Source organism: Tauraco erythrolophus, unplaced genomic scaffold (assembly GCF_009769465.1).
Source record: "Tauraco erythrolophus isolate bTauEry1 unplaced genomic scaffold, bTauEry1.pri scaffold_110_arrow_ctg1, whole genome shotgun sequence".
NCBI lineage: Eukaryota > Metazoa > Chordata > Aves > Musophagiformes > Musophagidae > Tauraco > Tauraco erythrolophus.
In genome coordinates this window covers 15,311-36,718 of record NW_028238572.1, presented here as the reverse complement: position 1 = coordinate 36,718, position 21,408 = coordinate 15,311, and the positions used below count along the sequence as shown (strand labels likewise).

Below are 21,408 nucleotides of genomic sequence, written 5' to 3'. Positions count from 1 at the left end.
AGCCTCCTTCAGAAAAGCAGGGCCCATGGGATGGGGTTTTTTTCCCCTCCTTTTTTCTCCTCCTCCCTTGGAACTTGCTTTCCTTTCACTAATAGCTATGTTTTCTTGGTTGTTTTTTTTTTCTTGGCTCTTTTCTCATAAAAGACATATAATTTCTTGCCTTGTCCCAATGTTTCCTGTTAATTAACAGGGTGAAAGTTATCATCATGTATTTAAATGGTTACCTGAAAGAGAGGGGGGGGGAGGGAAAAATAAAAAAGAAAATAAAAAAGAAAGAGGAGAGAAGGACTGTCTGTTAGCAAACATCACATTCCCAATAGCACAAAATCCCCTGAAAAAAGCTTTTTGGACCTGACAGCTCGAGCCCATCAGGAAAGAGATCCCCTCCCAAGGTGGCTCCTGCAGCAGGTTTGCGCATGGGGGATGCAGGCCCCCACCCTTCCCTGGATGGGGATGGAAAATCCCTGCAATGCTGGCCCAGAAAAGCTCTTTTTTTGCATTAAAAAAGAAAAATTTAAAAAAAGAAAAGAAAGAAAAGAAAAGGAAAGAGAAGAGAAGAGAAGAGAAGAGAAGAGAAGAGAAGAGAAGAGAAGAGAAGAGAAGAGAAGAGAAGAGAAGAGAAGAGAAGAGAAGAGAAGAGAAGAGAAGAGAAGAGAAGAGAAGGAAAAAATAAAAGTTTTTTAAAAATTAGAATTTTTAAAATTTAAAAAATAAAATAAAATAAAATAAAATAAAATAAAATAAAATAAAATAAAATAAAATAAAATAAAATAAAATAAAATAAAATAAAATAAATAAAATAAAATAAAATAAAATAAAATAAAATAAAATAAAATAAAATGCAGAGAAAGAGGCAGCTGGCAACACCCAAGATGCTGCTTTTTCTTAAAAGAAGTTAAAAAATTAAAAAAAAAAAAACACAACAAACCATGGGGCTAATCCAAACCAACAGGCGGAAATCCTGAGAGATGCCAAGCTCCTTCCTTTCCCTGACCTCAGCCCCGCGCAGGATCAGGTCACTCGCTTCTTCATGCCCTCCTGTTCCTCAACAGCAGCCGTGACACAGCCAGTACTCCAGTAGCACCAGAGCCAAGCCGGTGGCCTCAGCACACCAACAGGAGATGAAAACAAAGCGATTTAGGCAAAAAGTGAGGGTGGTTAGAACAGAGACCGTGCCTCAGCGGTTAATAATATCTCAGCACTTAAACTGGAAAGGAAGCTCCTTTGTGACAGTAGGCGAGCGGCCAGGCTGCAGCATGGATCATTCAAGTTGGCCCAGGATGGTTGTGGGGCTAGCACTCACTCGTGCCTGGCCCCAGCCAGCACCCGCCATCCAGCCCATCACCCTCCTAAAGCACCCAGTCAGGACTGGAAGGGATTCAGTACACTCCATTTTTCCCTGCGCATCCCCTAAAATGGGGTGTATCCCATTTTAACCCAGCATTGAGGTTTACGGTTTTGGCCACTGCGGTTAGAAATAGGCATCCCCCCATGCCAACAGCAGGGAAATGCATGTGATTAATGCTACTGGTTCTTCCAGTATAAGCAATATCTGCTGGCAGACAGCAGGGATGGAAACAAAGCAGTCCACATCCCTGCCAGCCTGGGGCTGCTCCTCTACAAGTGTTTTTGTCCCGTCGAGTTTTAAATGTTCCCAACAATCAAGTTGGCAGTGCTCATCAGGACATCTTTTGCAAGGAGAACATGGTTTGAATTGACACCTAACTTCCAAAATTCACCTTTTTGTCCTCATTCCTCCCTAAAAAGCACCAGGTTGCAGGATAAAACCCAAGTGGTATCCATCATGGTCCCCACCATGAAGGACTCGCTGGTGGTGGGGTCATCTTCTACATTTTATTGTCAACTGCTGTCAAGGCACCATTTGGTTGGGAAAATCCAGTGGCACCTGGGAAAAGGAATTTAATGGAGCTGTACAGGGATAGATTGAAACACCTGGCACTTAATGGAAGGGAATACCTCTGCCATCATTTTTTTTTAAAACTCATCCTGGAAGAGTATCTAGGAAAGGATCAAAAGGCTCTAGAGCACTTAAAAGTAATTATTAAATGGATCCTATTTGCTTTGGGGGGATTTTAATTAGCTAAGAGCCAGGAGCTGGGAGGAGGAAGCCCTCAGCATCCCCGCAGCATCACGGGGGCTATCCCAGCCATGTCCTTGGGGGGGGTCCCCACAGGGCAAGATCTCCCTTAAAAAAAATACCCCCATGGGGTTGAAGGGGCCGGAGGGGGTGGCCAAGCCAAGAGGCCCAAGGTTGGTGCTTGGCACCATCTCCCTCCTCCCGGATGGCCTGAGGAGCTGGGAGGCTCCAAGCCTGGCAGGCAGCCTGCTTTGCTCCAGAGGATCCAGTGCTGTCATCTTGACATTAACCCTTGATAACCTTGTGCTTTCCAGGACAGAATGGTGGTTTTTCGGTAAGCGGGGGGGGGGAGGGGGGGGGTGTCGTTTCTCCAATGAAGCTGGGAAGGAAAGGGTGCAATTTCACAGAATCACAGAATGTTAGGGACTGGAAGGGATCTCAAAGGATCATCTAGTCCAATCCCCCGGCCAGAGCAGCACCACCTAGATCAGATCACACAAGAACGCATCCAGGCGGGTTTTGAACATCTCCAGAGAAGGAGACTCCATAACCTCTCTGGGCAGCCTGTTCCAGTGTTCTGTTACCCTTACCAGGAAGAAGTTCTTCCTCATGTTTAAACGGAACCTCCTATGTTCCAGCTTATATCCATTTCCCCTTGTCCTATCATTGGATGCCAGTGAGAAGAGCCTGGCTCCATCCTCATGACAGTCACCCTTTACATATTTATAAACATTAATGAGGTCCCCCCTCAGTCTCCTCTTCTCCAAGCTAAAGAGACCCAGCTCCCTCAGCCTTTCCTCAGAAGGGAGATGCTCCACTCCCTTAATCATCTTTGTGGCCCTGCGCTGGACTCTCTCAAGCAGTTCCTTGTCCTTCTTGAACTGAGGGGCCCAGAACTGGACACAATATTCCAGATGCGGCCTCACCAGGGCAGAGTAGAGGGGGAGGAGAACCTCTCTCGACCTACTAACCACACCCCTTCTAATACACCCCCAGGATGCCATTGGCCTTCTTGGCCACAAGGGCACATTGCTGGCTCATGGTCATCCTGCTGTCCACCAGGACCCCCAGGTCCCTTTCCTCTGTGCTGCTCCCCAACAGTTCCGTCCCCAACTTGTACTGGTACATGGGGTTGTTCTTACCCAAATGCAAGACTCTACACTTGCCCTCGTTGTATTTCATTAAATTTCTCCCTGCCCAACTCTCCAGCCTGTCCAGGTCTCTCTGAATGGCAGCACAGCCTTCAGGTGTGTCAACCACTCCTCCCAGTTTAGTGTCATCAGCAAACTTGCTGACCATGCACTCTATTCCCTCATCCAAATCATCGATGAATATGTTGAACAATACTGGTCCCAGTACCGACCCTGGAGGGACTCCACTGGACACAGGCCTCCAACTGGACTCTGTCCCATTGACCACTACTCTCTGGCTTCTATCCTTCAGCCAGTTCACAATCCACCTCACTACCTGATCATCCAGACCACACTTCCTCAGTTTAGCTGTGAGGATGCCGTGGGAGACTGTGTCAAATGCTTTACTGAAGTCAAGATAGACCACATCCACTGCTCTACCATCATCCACCCACTGGGCGATGTCCTCATCAAAGGCTATCAGGTTTGTCAAGCACGACTTCCCCTTAGTGAAGCCATGTTGACTACCCCTAATGACCCTCTTATCCTTGATATGTCTAGAGATAGCACCAAGGATAAGTTGTTCCATTATCTTTCCAGGGATGGAGGTGAGGCTGACTGGTCTATAGTTACCTGGGTCTTCCTTCTTGCCCTTTTTGAAGACCGGAGCGACATTTGCTTTCCTCCAGTCCTCAGGCACCTCTCCCGTTCCCCACGATTTAGCAAAGATGATGGCGAGTGGCCTGGCAATGACATCCGCCAGCTCCCTCAGCACCCGCGGGTGCATCCCATCAGGACCCATGGACTTATGGATGGCCAGGTTGCTTAACTGGTCCCTAACCAAGTCCTCATCAACCAGGGTAGACTCCTCCTCTATCCTGACTTCCTCAGGAGCCTCAGGGTTCTGGGGCTCATCAGGGTAGCCTCCAGCAGTATAGACTGAGGCAAAGAAGGCATTCAGTAACTCTGCTGCCTTCTTATCCTCTGTCACCAGGGCACCCTCCTCATTCACCAGTGGGCCTACATTGCCTCTAGTGTTAGTTTTATCTGCAATGTATTTAAAGAAGCCCTTTCTGTTGTCCTTGACCTTTCTTGCAAGGTTTAATTCCAAGGAGGTCTTAGCTTTCCTAGTTGCCTCCCTACATCCTCTGACAGCAGACCTATATTCCTCCCAAGTGGCCTGCCCCTCCTTCCATGATCTGTACACTCTCTTTTTCCACTTGAGTTTGCCCAACAGTTCCCCATTTAACCATGCAGGTCTCTTGGGACCCTTTCTTGACTTCCTACCTGTTGGGATGCACCGGTCTTGAGCTCGGAAGAAGAGGTCCTTGAAGACTAACCAACTATCTTGGGCCCCTTTACCTTCCGGTACTCTGTCCCATGGGATTTCTCCTAGCAATTGTTTGAAAAGATCAAAGTTTGCTCAAAGCAAATAAAAAAAAAAAAAACATTAAAAGGAGGTATGCTCAAAAATAAACCAAGAATAAGTGACTGACTTAAAAAAAAAATTCCCAAGCAATTGTTTATCTCTGGGACAAATATACAATCCTAGTTCCACAGGAAGGTGTCTCAATTTCAGATTATAATAGGATGCCAATTTGTAAATAAAGGCATTTCACAGAAGGTTATAAATTCTGTACGAGAGGGAGATGGAAAGGAGGGGGAATGGGAAAACACAGGCAGGACTCTGCTGGAGAAACCATTCAGGATCCTGTTTACATGGGGAGGGAGTGATGGGGAGCTGCTTCGGGGGGAGGGGGGGCAAATAGCTCCAGATTTGGACAAGGTGCTTCTTCCCTGTTGAACAGATACCAGCGGGGATCAGAGGCACAGTGAAACATTCCCAGCCTGCCCACGATTTCAGAATGAAATGTCACTCAACCAAGCAGTCCCTTAAAACAGAGGAGATCCCACCACTGGGAGAGCCAGGGCAGGGAGCAATACTGATGCTTCTCCAGCCTTCAGAGGTCTTTTCCTGTCTTTTTGGTGCAGAGGAGTCAGGAGGGAGAAACTGAGGCTGCGCTTGCTCCAGAAGAGCCTTGCGTGTCTCCCAGCCTCAAGCCTTGCAGAGCCTTGGTCCAGCACCCACCAAGCACCATCACTCAACATCCACAGGCTCCAGGATGGTGGTTCCAGAGTCAGAGCAAGTCAACAGGATTGGGCTGAAATGTGGGTAAACTTTCAGGTTTGGTATTTTATGAATAACTCCTATAAATATAAAAGCAACAGAGGTGGCAAGGACACAAGTCAGCTCATCTCGCTTTCCCTCTGTGATGGCCAGCTCTGGGCTTCTTGGAGAGCTTTGCTTTGCCAGCAGATCCAGCACCATTCATCTGTCCTGCAGGAGAGCCACCTTCTTGCCCACCATGGGTGCCACAACCTTCTCCAGTAGCCAAGAGCCACCAGCCCCATGCCACACATGGGTCAAGAGGGAGCTATCTGGGGCTGGGTGGAGAGCATCCCATGGAGACCCAGCACCAACACCATCAAGCACCATCAGCTCACTCCTATCCTTGGAGCAGAGCTCCTCCATGGGTCATATGGGAATTCGGTTCCCACTGATCAGACACCACCAGACCACAAGCTGGCCACCTCCAGGCTCTCCAAGCATGGCTTTGCTTGTTTGAAAGAAGAGTCATAACCAAACACATCTGCTAGGGACAAGTCAGCTCAAAATACAGGAAAAAACACTCTCTGTCTCCTATTTACAGAAATTATTTTTATCTCCAATGGGCTATTTTTGCTCCCTTCTTTAACCACATCAAGGATACAAAGGATCTGGACTGGTAATACCTGAGCACAACCATCTTGGTGGGAGACACTGAGTGAGGAGTCCTGACCTACTCACAGAGTGACCATCAATAAAAACAAAGATATAAGAAAATAAATAAAGGCAAGAATATGGAAGCAAAAGCCAGTGCCTCGAGGGAGTGAGGGGTGCATCAGCTGGAGAACAGGATGCCTAGGGAAGAGATAGTGGAGGTGGGATGGATGACACCAGCACGGCGTGAAGGACTACCCAATATCGCGTTTCTGGGACACGAAGGAGAACAGCAAGTGGAGGGAAGGAAGGAAAGAGCAGCTCAGATCCATTATTCCAAGGGGAAAACATTCTCCATACCTCCCCTCACCATGCTGCTCCCCTTCCCACATCCACCAGCACCTCTGGTATCCATCAATAAAGTTGCCTTCAGCCTCCAGGAGGAGACTGCGACCCCAGCAGTGGACAGACCTGAGACTCCTCATCATCAAAGGATCTCATGGAGAGCTGCAATGGCGGTGGCTTCCATGCCCTTTTTAATGCTCCTCTTGCCATCATCCTCTCAACTCACCCTGCGTTTTCCCTGGGAGAGTGGCTGTGAGCCCCAGGCTGGCCCCTTTCCCGAATTCTCAGTGTCAAGAGCAACCTGCCTCATTAAATCCTGCCCTTCCAGCTTCCAGATCATAGCACAGGTCTACTGACTTGGAACACCACTACTACACCAGCATCCATTGCCCATCACTGGTGGTCAAAGCCTACGGTGCTATAGGAACCCACCACCACCATCCACCCATGATGCCTTCTTTCTCAGCCTCCTGCTCCAGTTTCCAAATCTACCAACATTTGGGTTTTTTGATTTTCTTAAAGCCACCCTTTCATCAAGGAACCGCAAATCCAGCCCAGACAGTCCTGGTCTGGAGGGGATGAGGAATGATGGATTCTCCTCCCAGCATCACTGATCCTCATCTGCCCAAACTTAGCCGAAGCGCTCTCCATGTACCCTGCCAATAACTCATTAAAGCTCTCTTCAAATACACCCTTCTGCTAACTAAAATATGCAAATATGGGGGGGGGGAGGTGGTGTAGAAAAAAGGAGAAAGTGAGCTTTGGAGGATTGCTGCAAAGTGCATTTATTTTCCTTTCTCGACTGGGTCTCATCAGTCAGGAATTTTCAGCACTGCACTTCTGCATGCAGAAGGGAGATGCCAGTAAATCAGAGCAAATTCAAAACAAATGCTCTTTCATGTGGAGGCATTTGGCTTTGTTTCAGGGCTGGGGTAGCTAACCGTATCCCTTCATGAGTCAACCCTCCTATCAGCTCCTCGTTAAACTAAACGGCTACAATTACATTTGAGGAGGAAAAAAAGAGCAGTTAACGATCATAAAAAGGTTGTTTCCAGGCTTTGAGGGGGGGAAACCTTTGATAAGGAAGACCAAAATAAAAATCAAATCCAATGAAATAATAAAAAATGAATAAGAAAAAAAAAAAAAAGCATTTTCAGGGGGGAAACTTGCTTTCTTTTGGGGAGGAGGCTCTATTAAGGAGCTGGGACTCCCCTTCCCACAGCCCTTTGGGAGGCACCGAGAACCAGCCATGTTATTTCCTGCAGCCCAAGCCCACACCTCCCACCTTCCCTTTGGAGGCAGAGTAGCCAGACAAGATGTTATCAATAGGCTGAACCTTACAGAAAGCCCCCTTTTGAAAGTGAGTACTTCCTCTGCTTATTTCATGTGGTATCCTGTGGAACTGAACTCTCTCCTCCCCTCTGTAAGGAGTGTATTTCAGGAGGAAGAAAAAAAAAAAAGATCTAACATCATCCTTATTGTGTTGTTTTCCTTCTTGTCCTTTTTTCCTTTTACAGTCTCTTTTTTTCCTTCCCTAAAGCTATAGGCTCCAATAGCAAAAAAAAAAAAAAGACAAATCCAACAGTCTTCTGCATTAAAAAAGGCAGCGACAAGTTTCTCTGTTCCCTCTCCCTCTCTGTTTGATTAATTCTCATTAGAGCCTTTGAACAAACAATATGCTCCCCTCTCAAATAACAGACAGGGTATACATTACACTCAAAGAAAAACAAACAAGGCTCACTTAAAGACATCTACACCAAATGCAGTTCCTGGAGAGAGGCAGATGCATGCGTGCATGGCCACCACCGACCTATTTCTGAAATTCCAGTTTCAGCATGATGAATAAATTGTAAATCAGGGAGACATCCCCACAAAGAAAAGCACCCTCAAACATCAGCGAGTATATGCAGGTAAATGATTTCAGACACTTTAATCCTGATAGAGACAGAGCCCAGCCACAGAGTTGGCTGGTCCAGGGTAGGAGACGAGGTGCTGGAGACATCACACCTTGGAAAGGGTGTTGGGAGTTGGACTAGATGACCTTTAAAGGTCTCTTCCAACCTAAATCATTCTATGATTCTATGAAAAGCCCAAGAGGGGTAGGGAAACCACCCTCTGAACCCCCATCCTGTAACAGCACCTGGAGGCTGAAGGAGATGGCAAACAGGAAAATGAGGGAAATCATAGAATATCTCAAGTTGGAAGGGACCCATAAGGATCATCAAGTCCAACTCCCTCTACGTCTTCTGCAAAAAACGGGGTCACCTTTCCTCCCCAGGCACCATGAGCCTCACGCATGAGATGTGGGATGCTGGTTACCCTACCAGGAGCAAAGCCCAAGCACGGCTCTCATCCCAGAGACGAGAGGTGCCACCACCATCAACAAGTCAAGGACAGCTTGATGCTGAATTCTTCTGCAAGGCACAACCGCACCTGCTTTGATAATCCATGCATCTGAACGAACGAGTAGCCAACATCACTTCCCAAACACACCTCTTCCTGCCTCACTCCAAAAATTAATGGAGCATAAGGCTGGAATTCAAAGGAAAGCCCATATGGCTTTCAGGAATGGAGAACCTCATCTGGGATTTCAACACATCCTCTGCATGAGGTACGTGGCTGCTACTGAAACAAAAACTAATTCCCCCTTCGAGCACATCTTTCTCAACAACTCACATGCCCAAAACTCCCCAGTATCACTTCACCTTCCATCAGGATCCTTGGTCAACGCAACCTGCGGCCAAAATCAAAGGCAACAAGAAACGTCTTACCTGAAAGCCCCTCAGGGGCTAGACAATTAGTTCCCCCCGTTTCAGTGGAGGAAGGCCCAGAGTCTGGACAATCTGCTGGAGCAGAGGAAAAGAAGAAAAACAAAAAATTAGTATATAGGTGGTTCTTCACAGGCTCCCAGCATCGCTGTGAGCAGAACACACATTCCAAAGGGTTTAGCAGGAAGCAATTACTAATCATCTGTGCAGAGACAGCAGTTCATCAAGAAGCATCCACTTTAACTCCTCACCTCAATCAAGGCTGCGTGCTGCACTTCATCACCAGCCAATGCTGATTATAGACCGGCAAAAATTACAGACTGGCTGCCACCTCTCTGGCCAAGTCACTGGGTAATGAGATCAAGGTTGTCGTCATTCTGATGTAAGTGAGCTCCTAAAAATGCTTAAATCGTGGTTTTACACACCCAATTTAGTCAACACCTGTAACTCACCAAAATGGGAACTGAAAGGCAAATGTCTCATCATCGCCCTTTTGCAGCAAATGGTCTATGTTTGCATTCCTCTGCTCAATTTTTGTCACCACCAGCTGCTGGCAGATCTTGCACCTCACTGTCACCTCCTGGGACGGGCAGGCAACTGGATCTACTCCTCCATGCACCACCAAAGGACAAGGGCAGGGTAAGATTGGTCACCCTGTTAGAGGTTTCTCCTGATGCATGGAGGCATTCGAGCTCAGGATTTGGACCTTTCCATCTCAAGCCTGCTCCTCCAGGTGACAACAGTCAGGAGCCAATGCTGATCCTCTGGTCCTACAGGCAAACTCCAGCTTTTTGGTCACTACCATGGGGGAGGCAAAGCTCAAGGACAAACCTGAGAAAATCTATGAAGTTCACACGACCTTCTGGTCCTCAGTAGGTTCTCGGGGACTTTGGGTTTCATCAAATTTGGGCTCCCTAATGACATAATTTTTGCTCATGGCTGTATCTCAAAGCAAGGGCCACCACCAATAGAGCTGAGATAATTTTCTCCCTACTGATAAAGTCATTTTACCAGATTTCATCCCTGAAATCCCAGTGAAAAAGAAATTCCTGTCTGCATAGCCTCATTTTATCAGAGTAAAGTTGAAGCCCTAACAGGAATATAGTTTAACAGAATATAGTTAATCAAACCAAAAACAATAGGGGAGACGGGAAATGGACTTACTTGTGAAATACTGTATATGATACGCTCTCTAAATGCCTTGTCATGCTTTCTATGCTTTCAAGAAATATGCTTTTTTTTTTAACCCTTTCTAGTCCAGACAGAAGATTCCTCCTGCCCTTCCCCTAAGATGGCTTCAACTGCTTGGGCTACAGACGCTTTCTGAAGGCAGGCTGGACCACTCTGCCCCACGCTGGGCTCCATCTGCCCCCAGTTACAGCTCCCTGATGAGGCTCTGTGGGATAAAGGACATAATTTGCCCTTTCCATGTTGTCTTATGTGGAGAAATCTTTTGGCTGCTGCAGCATCCTGTGAAGGTTCTTTTCCTATGCAGGCTAACTAAGAAACACCTGTGGCTCGTTACACTGGGAAAGTTGCCTTGAAACAGGTGCTGTAGCATTCAGCCAATCACTCTGGGAGATGGATGGTCAAGGCTATTGGTCACTTGACCATCCATCTCCCAGAGTGATTGGCTGAATGCTACAGCACCTGTTTCAGTCTTACTCTAGGGATCATGTGTGGCCAGGTCCTCCGGAGAAGTTGTAGGATCAAGCCAACTGCATGTGAATCTCCTTCCAAAACTGCCTTCCCGCAATATAAAACCATCACGGAGACAAACAATTATTCCTGGTGGCCACCAGCCCAACCTTGCAAGGTGCCGAATAGTTCCTGGAAGATGCCAAACCTCCAACTCCCCTGAAAATTGATGCCACAGGAGGGCATTCGGCTCTGCAACAACATCTCAGTGGGTTTCCTGCACCCTCATACTCCAGCACCACCATGTCACCCAGGAGCACAATGGACACAGCCACTTGCAGCTCCTTGTCTCACTTAATGATGGGTCAAAAGATCTGCTTGAATTATTTGGGGACACTACTATTCATCTCGCTTCCAACACAGCTGCAAGCGGCAGCTTCTGCAGGGATATTGAAGATGCTGAGCTCCCACACGCCTCCAGGATCACAGGGTGAGCCTGGCCCCATGCAAGCCACCATCACCCATTCCTGAAAACGTCCCATGTAAGGAAGAAAGTCTTCTCCTTGATGAACGAGCAAGCCAGCCTAGACCTACAGCCTTCCCACAGGTAACCCATCTGTCAAGGGCAGATCTTTCTGCTCTACAGAAAGTATATGAATACCAGATCTATCCTATCAACACATGGACTGATGCAGCATTTCACTGCCTGCAGCAGACCCCCCAGCTCCCTGTCCATCCCTGCTTTTCTCCAGTCAGTGACACAGCCTGTCTCAACCTCCATCACCTCAAAAAAAAAAAAAAAAAAAAAAGGAATCCTCATCATAATGGTTTTAAACTAAAAGAGGGGAGATTCAGACTAGATATAAGGAAGAAATTGTTTACGCTGAGGGTGGTGAAACACTGGAACAGGTTGCCCAGAGAGGCAGTAGATGCCCCATCCCTGGAAACATTCAAGGTCAGGTTGGATGGGGCTCTGAGCAACCTGATCTAGTGAAAGATGTCCCTGCCCATGGCAGGGGGGTTGGAATTAGATGACCTTTAAAGGTCCCTTCCAACCCAAACCATTCTGTGATCATGGGCACTGGCAACCACTGCCAGAGCCCATGCTGGTCCAGGTATTCCTGTCTGTCTGTCCATATGAAGCACTTACAAGACAGCACTAAATACTTAACTATTTTTATTGCTACTACTTGATGGAAAAGCAGAAGTTTCCTGCTGGAAACATTCCCAGCTCCATTGGCAGATGCAATTGCCGAAGTCTAAGTGGAGGGATCACTCCTATCCAAGGTCCCAGGGGAGAAGATGGCTCATGCGCATCAGCCAGGTAAAAGGCTTCGCACCTTCCCATCATCATATACTGTCCCTTTTCCATCTAGCCAGCCCATGGCAAGCCATCCTCAACATATGGCTGGGAAAATGCCACAGGAGACAGCACTGATGCTGGGACGGGAAACCCTCAGTCCCTCTGCAGAGAAACCCTGAGCTTGCAAAACTCACCTGCAACAACAGACTTCCAGGCTCCACTTGTGCCTGTCACAGCCCGGTTAGTCAGAGTTCAGCTGCCAAATGGATTTTTTTCTTTTAAAAATGAAAAAAAAGGAGGACTTTTTGGTGAGTAACCCAGTTGTTTCTGTGTTTCTGATGGGCAGCATTAATCACTTCCTATTGGCCAATAGGAATAACTTTTCCTTTCGAAATGGCACATTCATGTTCTGCACCTTTTCTGTTTACACACATTTTGCTACCTTATGTCAACACTTGCTAATGAATAAATTTAAGGAGCCTATTCACTCAGCTAACTGAAAATGAGGTCCTGGCAGAGGCAGATTGGATGTTTAAACCCTGCTAATAGATTTATCCTAACATCTTTACAGGAAAACGAAGGCAAGCATCAACCCTTCTCTCCTGCAGCTCCGAACTCCTTTGCAGATCAATGTACATCCCATACTAGGATCATCATTGAGTAGAAACAAAGGCAATAAAGGAAGAATATAAACTTTTGGGGGAACACTGCAGGGATGCAGTCAAAATAATGCCAATCATATCACCCAAACCACAAAACTTCGCAACCCATCAGACCCTCAGAGTAAATTATGGAACAACCCTTCTGCATCCCTGCATGTGCTCAGAATGTTGAGCCTACTCCCGATATCCCTCTCTCATTCATGAGCCTTTATCTCCTGTTTTTTCATGCTGAGGTAAAATATTTCATGCTTTGCGACCCAACTGTTTGATAAACAGCTTTGATTATTTCCATAAGGCATAAAAAGAGTTATTAGTGTTCCTTAGAGGGGAGTCCAACCTACAAGGGAGTAGTGGGCAGGATGGGACCACACAATGGTACCCCATATAGAATCATAAAATGGTTAGGGTTGGAAGGGACCTCAAAGATCATCTAGTTCCAACCCCTCTGCCATGGGCAGGGAAACCCTCCACTACACCAGGTTGCCCAAAGCCTCATCCAACCTGGCCTTGAACACTGCCAGGGATGGGGCGTCACAACTTCTCTGGGCAACCTGGTCCAGTACCTCACCACCCTCTGAGTGAAAAATTTCTTCCTTATATCTAATCTAAATCTCCCCTCTTTCAATTTAAAGCCATTGCCCCTTGTCTTATCACTACATGCCCTTGTAAAAAGTCCCTCTTCAGCTTTCTTGTAGGCCCCCTTTAAGTACTGGAAGGCTGCTATAAGATCACCCCGGAGCCTTCTCTTCTCCAGGCTGAACAGCCCCAACTCTCTCAGCCTGTCTTCATAGCAGAGGTGCTCCAGCCCTCAGATCATCTTCGTGGCCTCCTCTAGATCCGCTCCAGCAGCTCCATGTCCTTCTTGTGTTGGGGACTCCAGAGCTGAATGCAGTATTCCAGGTGGGGTCTCACAAGAGCAGAGTAGAGGGGCAGAATCCCCTCCCTCGACCTGCTGGCCACGCTCCTTTGGATACAGCCCAGGATACAGTTGGCTTTGCTGCAAGTGCACATTGCCAGCTCATGTTGAGCTTCTCATCCACCAGCACTCCCAAGTCCTTCTCCTCAGGGCTGCTCTTAACCCATTCTCCACCCAGTCTGTACCAATACTGTAACCCCATCATAGAAGACCACCAAATTAGTCAGGCAGGATTTACCCTTAGTGAAGCCATGTTGGCTGTCGCCAATCACCCCCTTATTTCCCATGTTCCTTAGCATATAGTTGCCAGGAGGATCTGCTCCATGATCTTGTCGGGCACAGAGGTGAGACTGACTGGTCTGTAGTTCCCTGGGTCTTCTTTTTTCTCCTTTTTAAATATGGAGGCTATGTTTCCCCTTTTCCAGTCAGTGGGAACTTCACCAGACTGCCACGGCTTCTCAAATATGTCCAAAGCAACCTCAAGTTTGGGGTTTCTTTTAGTCCCGAGAAACTGAAGAGCAGCAATTTTACAAAAACTGCTCTTTTGGAAAAAAAAAAAACAAAAACACCAAACCTGATATTAGTCTTCAGAAATACATCTATCTTTGCCTCCCTGCAGCGCCATGCCCCTCCTGCTGTGACCAAGGAACACGATCAGAGACCACCGTGCTCCAGTTAACTCTCCCCATCCACTCATCCTCAGGGAGCCAGGAGCTGCTCCTCCCTGAGCTCCCTCCGTTTTCGATTCTCCCCACCTCTCCTTCTTCCAGCCCGATTTATCTCACACCCAGTGAGCTTGCTGCCAACCAAGAGTTTATGCAGACAATTGCAAAAGAGCTGGTGCCAGCCTCAAATGGGCTTCTCCCCTGGCACCTTGACATTCAATTACAAGCAACAGGCATGCAGAATGGTGCTAAAAAAAAAAAAAAAAGGAGGGAAAAAAATTTTCAACCCCCTTTCCTAATTTTTTCAATCTGACAAGGTGGGATTAGGCTCCTTTAAAACACAGAAATATTTCTACCAACTCCATTTGTCAAGTCTCCCTGGGATTCTCAGCCACCAGGGAGATGCTAACCTGAGCTGCACTGGATCCCAACCTAAAACCCTATAAATTAAAGCCAGGGGTGTGGGAGCACTGCCATTCACAACTGGAGCCCACGGTTTTCCTGGCTTTCCAAGTGACTCGAGCAACGAGAAGGCCTGTGCTGCACCGCCATCCCTCCCAGAGTCCCCTGCCAGAGTTTTAAAATCCTACTTTTGCAGAGGGTGTCTTCGATAAATTATATGTTAATTCTTCCGGGGGTATCAGAAGGCACAGAAGCAGGAAAGCAGCCCAAAAGCGAAATGCATAGTAGCATGACAAAAGCAGGAGACGTTTCCTCTGAGAAAAGGAAAAGTCCACTTACCAGTTGGTTTGAGAAAATCCATTGGATATCTGGAGTAGGGTGGAGGGGGAGACTCTGGAATTAGAAAAGTACAGAGAAAATAAAGGCAGAGCCATGGGAAAGAAAAAAAAAGGAAAGAAAAAGATAGGAACTTATGATAACAGTGGCATTCTTTTAGCAAAACTGTTTGTCTTAGCTCTGGGGGTTGGAGGCAGGGCAGCGAGGCGGTGATTGCCTTGATATTTAGCTGTCAGATAAACAAAAGGGGCCGTCTGGCGCCAGTCTCCCTGCTATCTGCCGCTCGGGCTGTCTGATCGGGGCCTCCTTGGCTCGGCGGAGCCGCTGCAGCGCCGGGGCCGGCCGGCCGCGCCAGGCGGCCCCTAATCCCCGGCACCGAGCGGGGATGGCGGGGAGGCAGCGCAGCCGGCCGCGCCGGGGTCCCCGGGGCGGGAGCGGGGGTGTGTGGGGGTGTGTGTGTGTCGGTCTCACCCCCTTTCTCAAATAAAAAATAAAATATAAAAATAAAATAAAAAATAAAATAAAAAATAATTAAAAAAAATTAAAATACGACACTGCGATGGTTTTTGTTGTTGTTGTGGGTTTATTTTTCCCCCCTCTGAAAAAAATAGTAACAATTCATCGGGCAGGGAGCTGAGCGGGGCTTCATCCCTGCATGCCATCCCCGCCGCCCCCCACTCACCCCCCCCAATCCTCCCCCCCACCACCTACCTAGCTCGCAGAGCCGGCTGAGGTGGTGTGGGTTGCAGCAGACGAGCTCGGGGTGAGCCTTGCCGTAGGATTCACAGCAACATAACCGCTTCACTTCAGAGCAGTGCCGGAGGTCGGGCCAGCGGAACACCTTGCACAGCAGCACCGGCAGCGGGTACCAGTGCTGGCCCAACCGCGAGTCGGCCTTGGCGGGCAGCAGCAGGCAGGGGGTCCGCGCCCCGCCGCGGGACTCCACAGCGTGCAGCAAGCCCTCCAGCTGCCGCTCCTTCAGCCGCTTCAGCACAGCGTGGGTCAGCGCCTTCAGTTCCGCCTCCGCGCCCGCGGACGCCCGGCCGCCACGGCCCGCCTTGCCCGGGCAGCATCCGCGCCCCCCGCCGCAGACATGCGCCCGGGCCTCAGCCGCCGCGCCGAGTTCGCCCGCCGCCGCCGCCGCCGCCGCCACCACCGCCGCCGCCGCCTCCTCCTCCTCCTCGCCGCCGGGCGCACGACTCCTCCAAAGCCGCCGAACGAGCACCGAGCGTTTGGTCCTGAACATGCGGGACGAGAGGAGGGGCCCCCGGCTACAAAACGGGCATGTCCTCCGCTGCGCATGAAGGGGCCGGGAGCCGAGACGCGGCGGCAGGCAGCGGCAGGCGGCGGGCGGCAGGGGGAAGGCGGCGGCGGGGCCGAGGCGGGCTGCGGCATGCGCCAGTCTCCGCGCTGGGGCCGCGAGTCCCGCCGCCTCCCGTGGGGGGCTGCGCCAGCCCGCGCCTCTGCCTGCTGCGAAAAGCAAACACAAAATTAAATAAAAAAATAAAACTAAAGAGGGGGGAGAGCCACTGCTCGCTCTGGCTTTGCCCCAAAAAGAAAAGAAAAATAAAAAGCCCGTCTACAGTTTGCGGCGCATCGCGCTGGGGGAGGCGGGCTGAGCTTGCCGGCGCCGCGCCGCCCTGCGCGGCTGCGGAGCGCGGCTGGAGCCGCGGGGAATCCTCGGCCTCCTGGAGGCCGCAGCTCCCATCAACTCGCCAGTGCTGGGGAGGCGAAGGGGGGGGGAGAGACGGGATTGATGCGACGCAGAGCAGAATCAAACGATAAAAATAAAAAAGCAAGCCAAAATTATATCTATTTTAAAAATTAAAAAAAAAAAAAACACAAAAAATAAAACACACCAACCCTAAGATTTGGACGTCGGAATCGGTTTAAGCATCTGTCACAAAAGAGAAGAACAAGCGCATCCGGAGTGTTGTATCCCTTTTTAAAGCCCAGGTCGTCCTGATGCGGGATCTGAGTTTTGGGTTGTTTTTTCTCCTTCTTCCTAAAGGTTTTAATCCACACACACACACGGAGTCTTGATCCGGCTGCTACGAAAAGAAAGAAAAAAAAACCACAAATAAAAAGAAATTTGAACTGTGTCTCCTCCTTCCCCAGAAGCGTGTTGCCGGCGGGGGAAAGCCGGGCTGCCCGCTCCGCGTCCCTCCGCGCTGGGGCCGTTGTCAGCCGCCGCCTCTCCCGCCGCTTACATGGGTGCGGGGACAGCCCGCCGGCGACTCTCTCTGTGCTGCCGGCGCGTCTGGCTCGGTGGTTTGTTGTTTGGATTTTTTTCTCCTCTTTCCTCCTTCCTGCCTTCCTTCCCCTCCTCCTCCTCCTTTCTTTTTTTTTTCCTTTTTTTTTTTATTCCCTCCGTTCGGTGCAAAGAGACTCCCACCCCGCACCACCACCTCTGTCTTTCCTTGCTGCGGGGGAGCTCCGGCGGCGGAGCCGGGACGCTCGGCCGCGCTCGTTCCTCCCTCCAGCGGCGGCTCGCAGTGCGCAGCGGCACGGCCCCGGCCCCGTCACGTGGGCGTCTAGACACCGTGTCGCTCCGGGGAAAAAAAAATTATATATATATATAAAATATTTATCTCAAACCGCCTTGCGCAAGCGGCGGCTCGGGTTGCTGAAAGGTTATGGGTCCTCCTCTCCACACACCCCGCGCCACGGGGATGTGCCGGTAGCGCCCGAGGGTGCTGTCGTCCCCCTCAACCCCTGTCCCGAGAAGCGAGGGGCCCTGCCCCGGACTGCTGCACGGGTGCGGAGCGGCTGGTCCCCCAGAACTGCCCCTCGGTGTCCAGCGGGGGCAAAGCGTGGGGGAGCCCCCAAAGCCTGGGTGTGCCGGAGACGCTGTAGCTCACTGTAAATATTGAAGTATTAAACCCGATCCAGCCATTTAAAAAAAATAAAAAATATATATATGATTCTGAGCATCAAAAGAGGGCATGGCACAAAAAGCAATAATGCTAATAATACTTTGCACTTTTACAGCACCTGTCACCAGAGGAAGGGAAAGTATTTAATGGTAAGTATGCTCCAATTCTCACAAAATGAGAAGGAGAAGTGAAGAGCACATAGCACTGTGACTGTTCTTGTTATGGGTACTACTAGTGGTAATAATTTCTGGCACTCGGGGTACTCCCCAGGTCCCCCATTCGAATTCTGCCAGTGAGAACCTGCAAAGGATGGGGAAACTGAGCCACCAAGAGGCTGTGCAGCTCATCCAGGCCTGCTGCAGTCTGCAGGGGAGCTGGGAAGTTCAGCTAGAGACATCCTAGTCCTGGGCTTTGCAGGGCTGGAGAAGTCCCCAAGAGTCCCCGTCTCACACACACTCCCACAGATGAGTAGCTCCTCTTTCATAGGATAAATGGGCAGGTGGCTAAGTTGCTTAAGATCATTCAGTAAGTCAGTTACTGCATTGCAAGTAGAAGCCAAGACTCTTAAATAATGGCTGCTATAAGCAATTCCAATTCTAAAACAATTACACCCAACTAAACACACCACCAGCCATAAAACACAGAGGGGACAAAACTAATGCACCATGCAGGCAGGGTATTCCCAGGGTTGTCTATCCTGGATGCCTGCCTTTGGTGCAGGCAGGAGTGCAGGGATAATTTTAGAGCCCAGTCTTGCAAATATTCACATGAGCAGGCCAGGGAGACTCCTAACAGGCCCAGAATCACTCATGGTATTTGCTGAATCTGGATCAGCAGGGGCTAGATTTTGAGGTAGCCTTATTAAATGTTCATGAGACTATACCCACCCAGGCCCCAAAATCTGCTTTGTGATAAATAGTATGAAAAAATTGAGGAGAGGAAGAACATTATTTGCTGGCATCTAAAAGAATAATTTAGGAAGGTTTGTTATTAAACTGGAGTCTGAGGAAGGGGATGGACTCCTTACTTCACCTCCAAATAATTAACGGGCACAAGTATAAGCTGCCTATTAAATGGCCCATCAAATTGTGATGCTGCAGCTGAAGCCGTTTCAGAGGTTGGGTGAGCTGCATGGTGCCCAAGGCGCAGCTGTCTGGCCTTGGGGTGACAGAAGAGGGTGCCAAAGCAGAACAGCGTCAGGGTCTGTTGCAATTGCCAGAAAATCCCATTGCTTTTAAAATGGTCACTTCTACATCCTGAAAAATGGAAAAGTGATAGCATTTTTAGTTTAATGTCTTGTTCACCAGCCTCTGGAGTAACCTCTGATTTCCTAATTTCCTTAGAGAACCTCAATCCCTTTTCCATTGTGATGCATATGGTAAATTGATAGGGGAAAAAAAAAAAGAGTTTCTTCTCATTCCCATATCTGCTGGTGAAAGACACACTGGACGTGCCTATTAATACATGCATTATATTTTTTAAAATTTTTAAACTTTCCAGGCTGTTATAAATTAGATTGATGTCTTTAGTTTGTGTTTGGTTTTTTTTCCCAATTATGATTGCAATTACTTTATTGCCATGAACATGGTGTATGCTGTGAAGAGATTGAGAATAGGAATGGGGTCCAAGAGTTAATAATATTTATTTTTTTTTTTCCCTGCCATAGGTACTCTAGGTGACCTTGGGCACATCCCTTTCCCTGTGAATAGGGACCTGGTCTTTGGCATCTCTGGTTGCCCATCGGTACAGCTAGACCAGCAGTACTTCCTGTCTTTGTGATCTCTGCAGGTGAAAATTACTCCAGAAGTGCTAAATATTAAATAACCAATAAAGAACTGCTCTCTAATTAACCCTGCAAACTTGTTTAAACAGACCATATGTATGTGCTCATATGGAAAATACAGAAATAAGCATAATGAAGATGATATAAATGGGCATGGTACCTGGGTTGGGGAGACACTCTGAAAGGGGGGTGATACCCACAGCCTATGCTGCTGTGGATGGCATTGCTCATGGGCAGGTAAATGTCAGCCTGGACCAGAAACCTGTCCCAAAATGTACCAGGGTTGCTGCTAACCCAAGAGAGGGAATAAAATCTGTTTGAATCATAGAATCATAGAATGGTTTGGGTTGAAAGGTTTTTTTTTGGGGGGGTTAAAGGTTGTTATAAGTTAATTTTACCAATTAATGCGAGGAGACGGAGCCAATTAAAATTGGTGTCTTTATTTAGCAAGCGGCAACAAGCAAAACAGCGCTTGACGGCCCGGGAGTTTCACTCTGCTGACGGCTCGCACCCGATTTTCGAAAGTCTTTTGTTTTATACTCTTCTTCCGGTGTAGGCGTTTCTCTTAGTGGTGTACTCTGCGTTTGCGCAACTTGTTGCTAAGGGGTCATTTTCTGCCTTCCTTTGCTTCTTGGTGGTCACAGGGATGAAGGCTCCATGTCTTCCTCACTTCACGTACTCCTCGTACTCCTCGTCTTTATGAGCCCCCCCCCCTTCCCAAACTTCCTTTTCCTCAAGTCTTGACTTTGCGGTTTAGCCTTGCTCGCTCGGCAGGATATTGGTTATCTTGTTAAGCAATTGCCTTTTTGTGAAACAATGTAACACCATTAGTTTCTAGGTTTGATGAACAAACAATATTGAGTTTATCACAATTCCCCCTTTTACTTTCTACCATTTTGTTCATCAAACCGCTTAAGCTCTTGTTGACTTAAAATCAAGGTCTCTTCTGTTTCTGGTACTTCTAGGGGTTTATCCTCGGCTCTTATAAGCATTAAATGGGCTGCTTCTAATCTGTTTTTTACAATTGCAATTATTTTGTTGAATATACAGGGCCCAAAGGTCAAACTCAGAATTATTAATATTAGTGGTCCAGTGAGTGTTGATAACAGGGTAGTCAGCCAGGGGGAATGATTAAACTACGATTCATATCAACTTTTTTGTGTTTCCCATTTTCTTTTTCTTTTTTTCTAATCTTTCCCGCAGTTTGGTTATTGTATCTCTTACTACTCCAGTATGATCTGCATATACACAGCATTCTTCAAGTGCTGCGCACAATTCCCCTTGTTGTAAAAACACTAAATTTAATCCTCTCCAGTTTTGTAATACTACTTCCGATAGTGATCTAGTGGATTTTTTTTTTAAGGCGGTTATCGATTGCTCAATTTGTGCCAGGTCTTCGTTTACTGCCATCCTTAATGCTTTAAATTCTGTACTTTGTTGTACTAATGAAGCTACTCCTGTGCTAACTCCCGCACTTCTCAAAATCATTAGAGTAGCTATTGTAAATGTTGTGAAAGGTTCTCATTTAGACAAATAGTGTTCCTGGGTGATATGTGAGTCATATATAAAATTTTCAGGGTGGTAGATAATTTTAGGAACTATCGCTACTTAGACACAAAAGTCGGAGGATTCATTGAATGTTTTAGCGATATGCAGGGTGTAACTCCTATAGTGGAACAAACCCATTTAGTACTTTCAGCTGGCAACAACCACTCTGCAGGCCTT

At 48.1% G+C, this 21,408-nt stretch overlaps 1 protein-coding gene and 1 long non-coding RNA gene across 4 annotated transcripts; both read right to left on the bottom strand.

The window, feature by feature from the left end:
• Positions 1-8,653: 8,653 nt before the first annotated feature.
• On the bottom strand, positions 8,654-16,331 carry LOC147526091 (SMAD family member 7-like). Of its 2 annotated transcripts, none has more exons than XM_086630504.1 (3): positions 15,736-16,331; positions 15,028-15,081; positions 8,654-9,180 (listed from the first exon to the last, which is right to left on the bottom strand). In XM_086630504.1, the coding sequence occupies exons 1-3, from the start codon at positions 16,268-16,270 to the stop codon at positions 9,059-9,061; spliced, it is 711 nt and encodes a 236-aa protein (XP_086486630.1). In that variant the 5' UTR covers positions 16,271-16,331; the 3' UTR covers positions 8,654-9,058. The 2 variants fall into 2 exon arrangements, with proteins under 2 accessions (XP_086486630.1, XP_086486631.1); XM_086630505.1 differs by having other exon boundaries at positions 8,654-9,177.
• Positions 16,332-16,458: 127 nt separating this feature from the next.
• On the bottom strand, positions 16,459-17,474 carry LOC147526090 (uncharacterized). 2 transcript variants are annotated; one of them, XR_015222970.1, is made up of 3 exons: positions 17,235-17,474; positions 16,888-17,075; positions 16,459-16,494 (listed from the first exon to the last, which is right to left on the bottom strand). It is a non-coding gene; the product is annotated as an uncharacterized LOC147526090 (long non-coding RNA). The 2 variants fall into 2 exon arrangements; XR_015222969.1 differs by lacking the exon at positions 16,459-16,494 and having other exon boundaries at positions 16,813-17,075.
• Between the last annotated feature and the right edge of the window lie 3,934 nt (positions 17,475-21,408).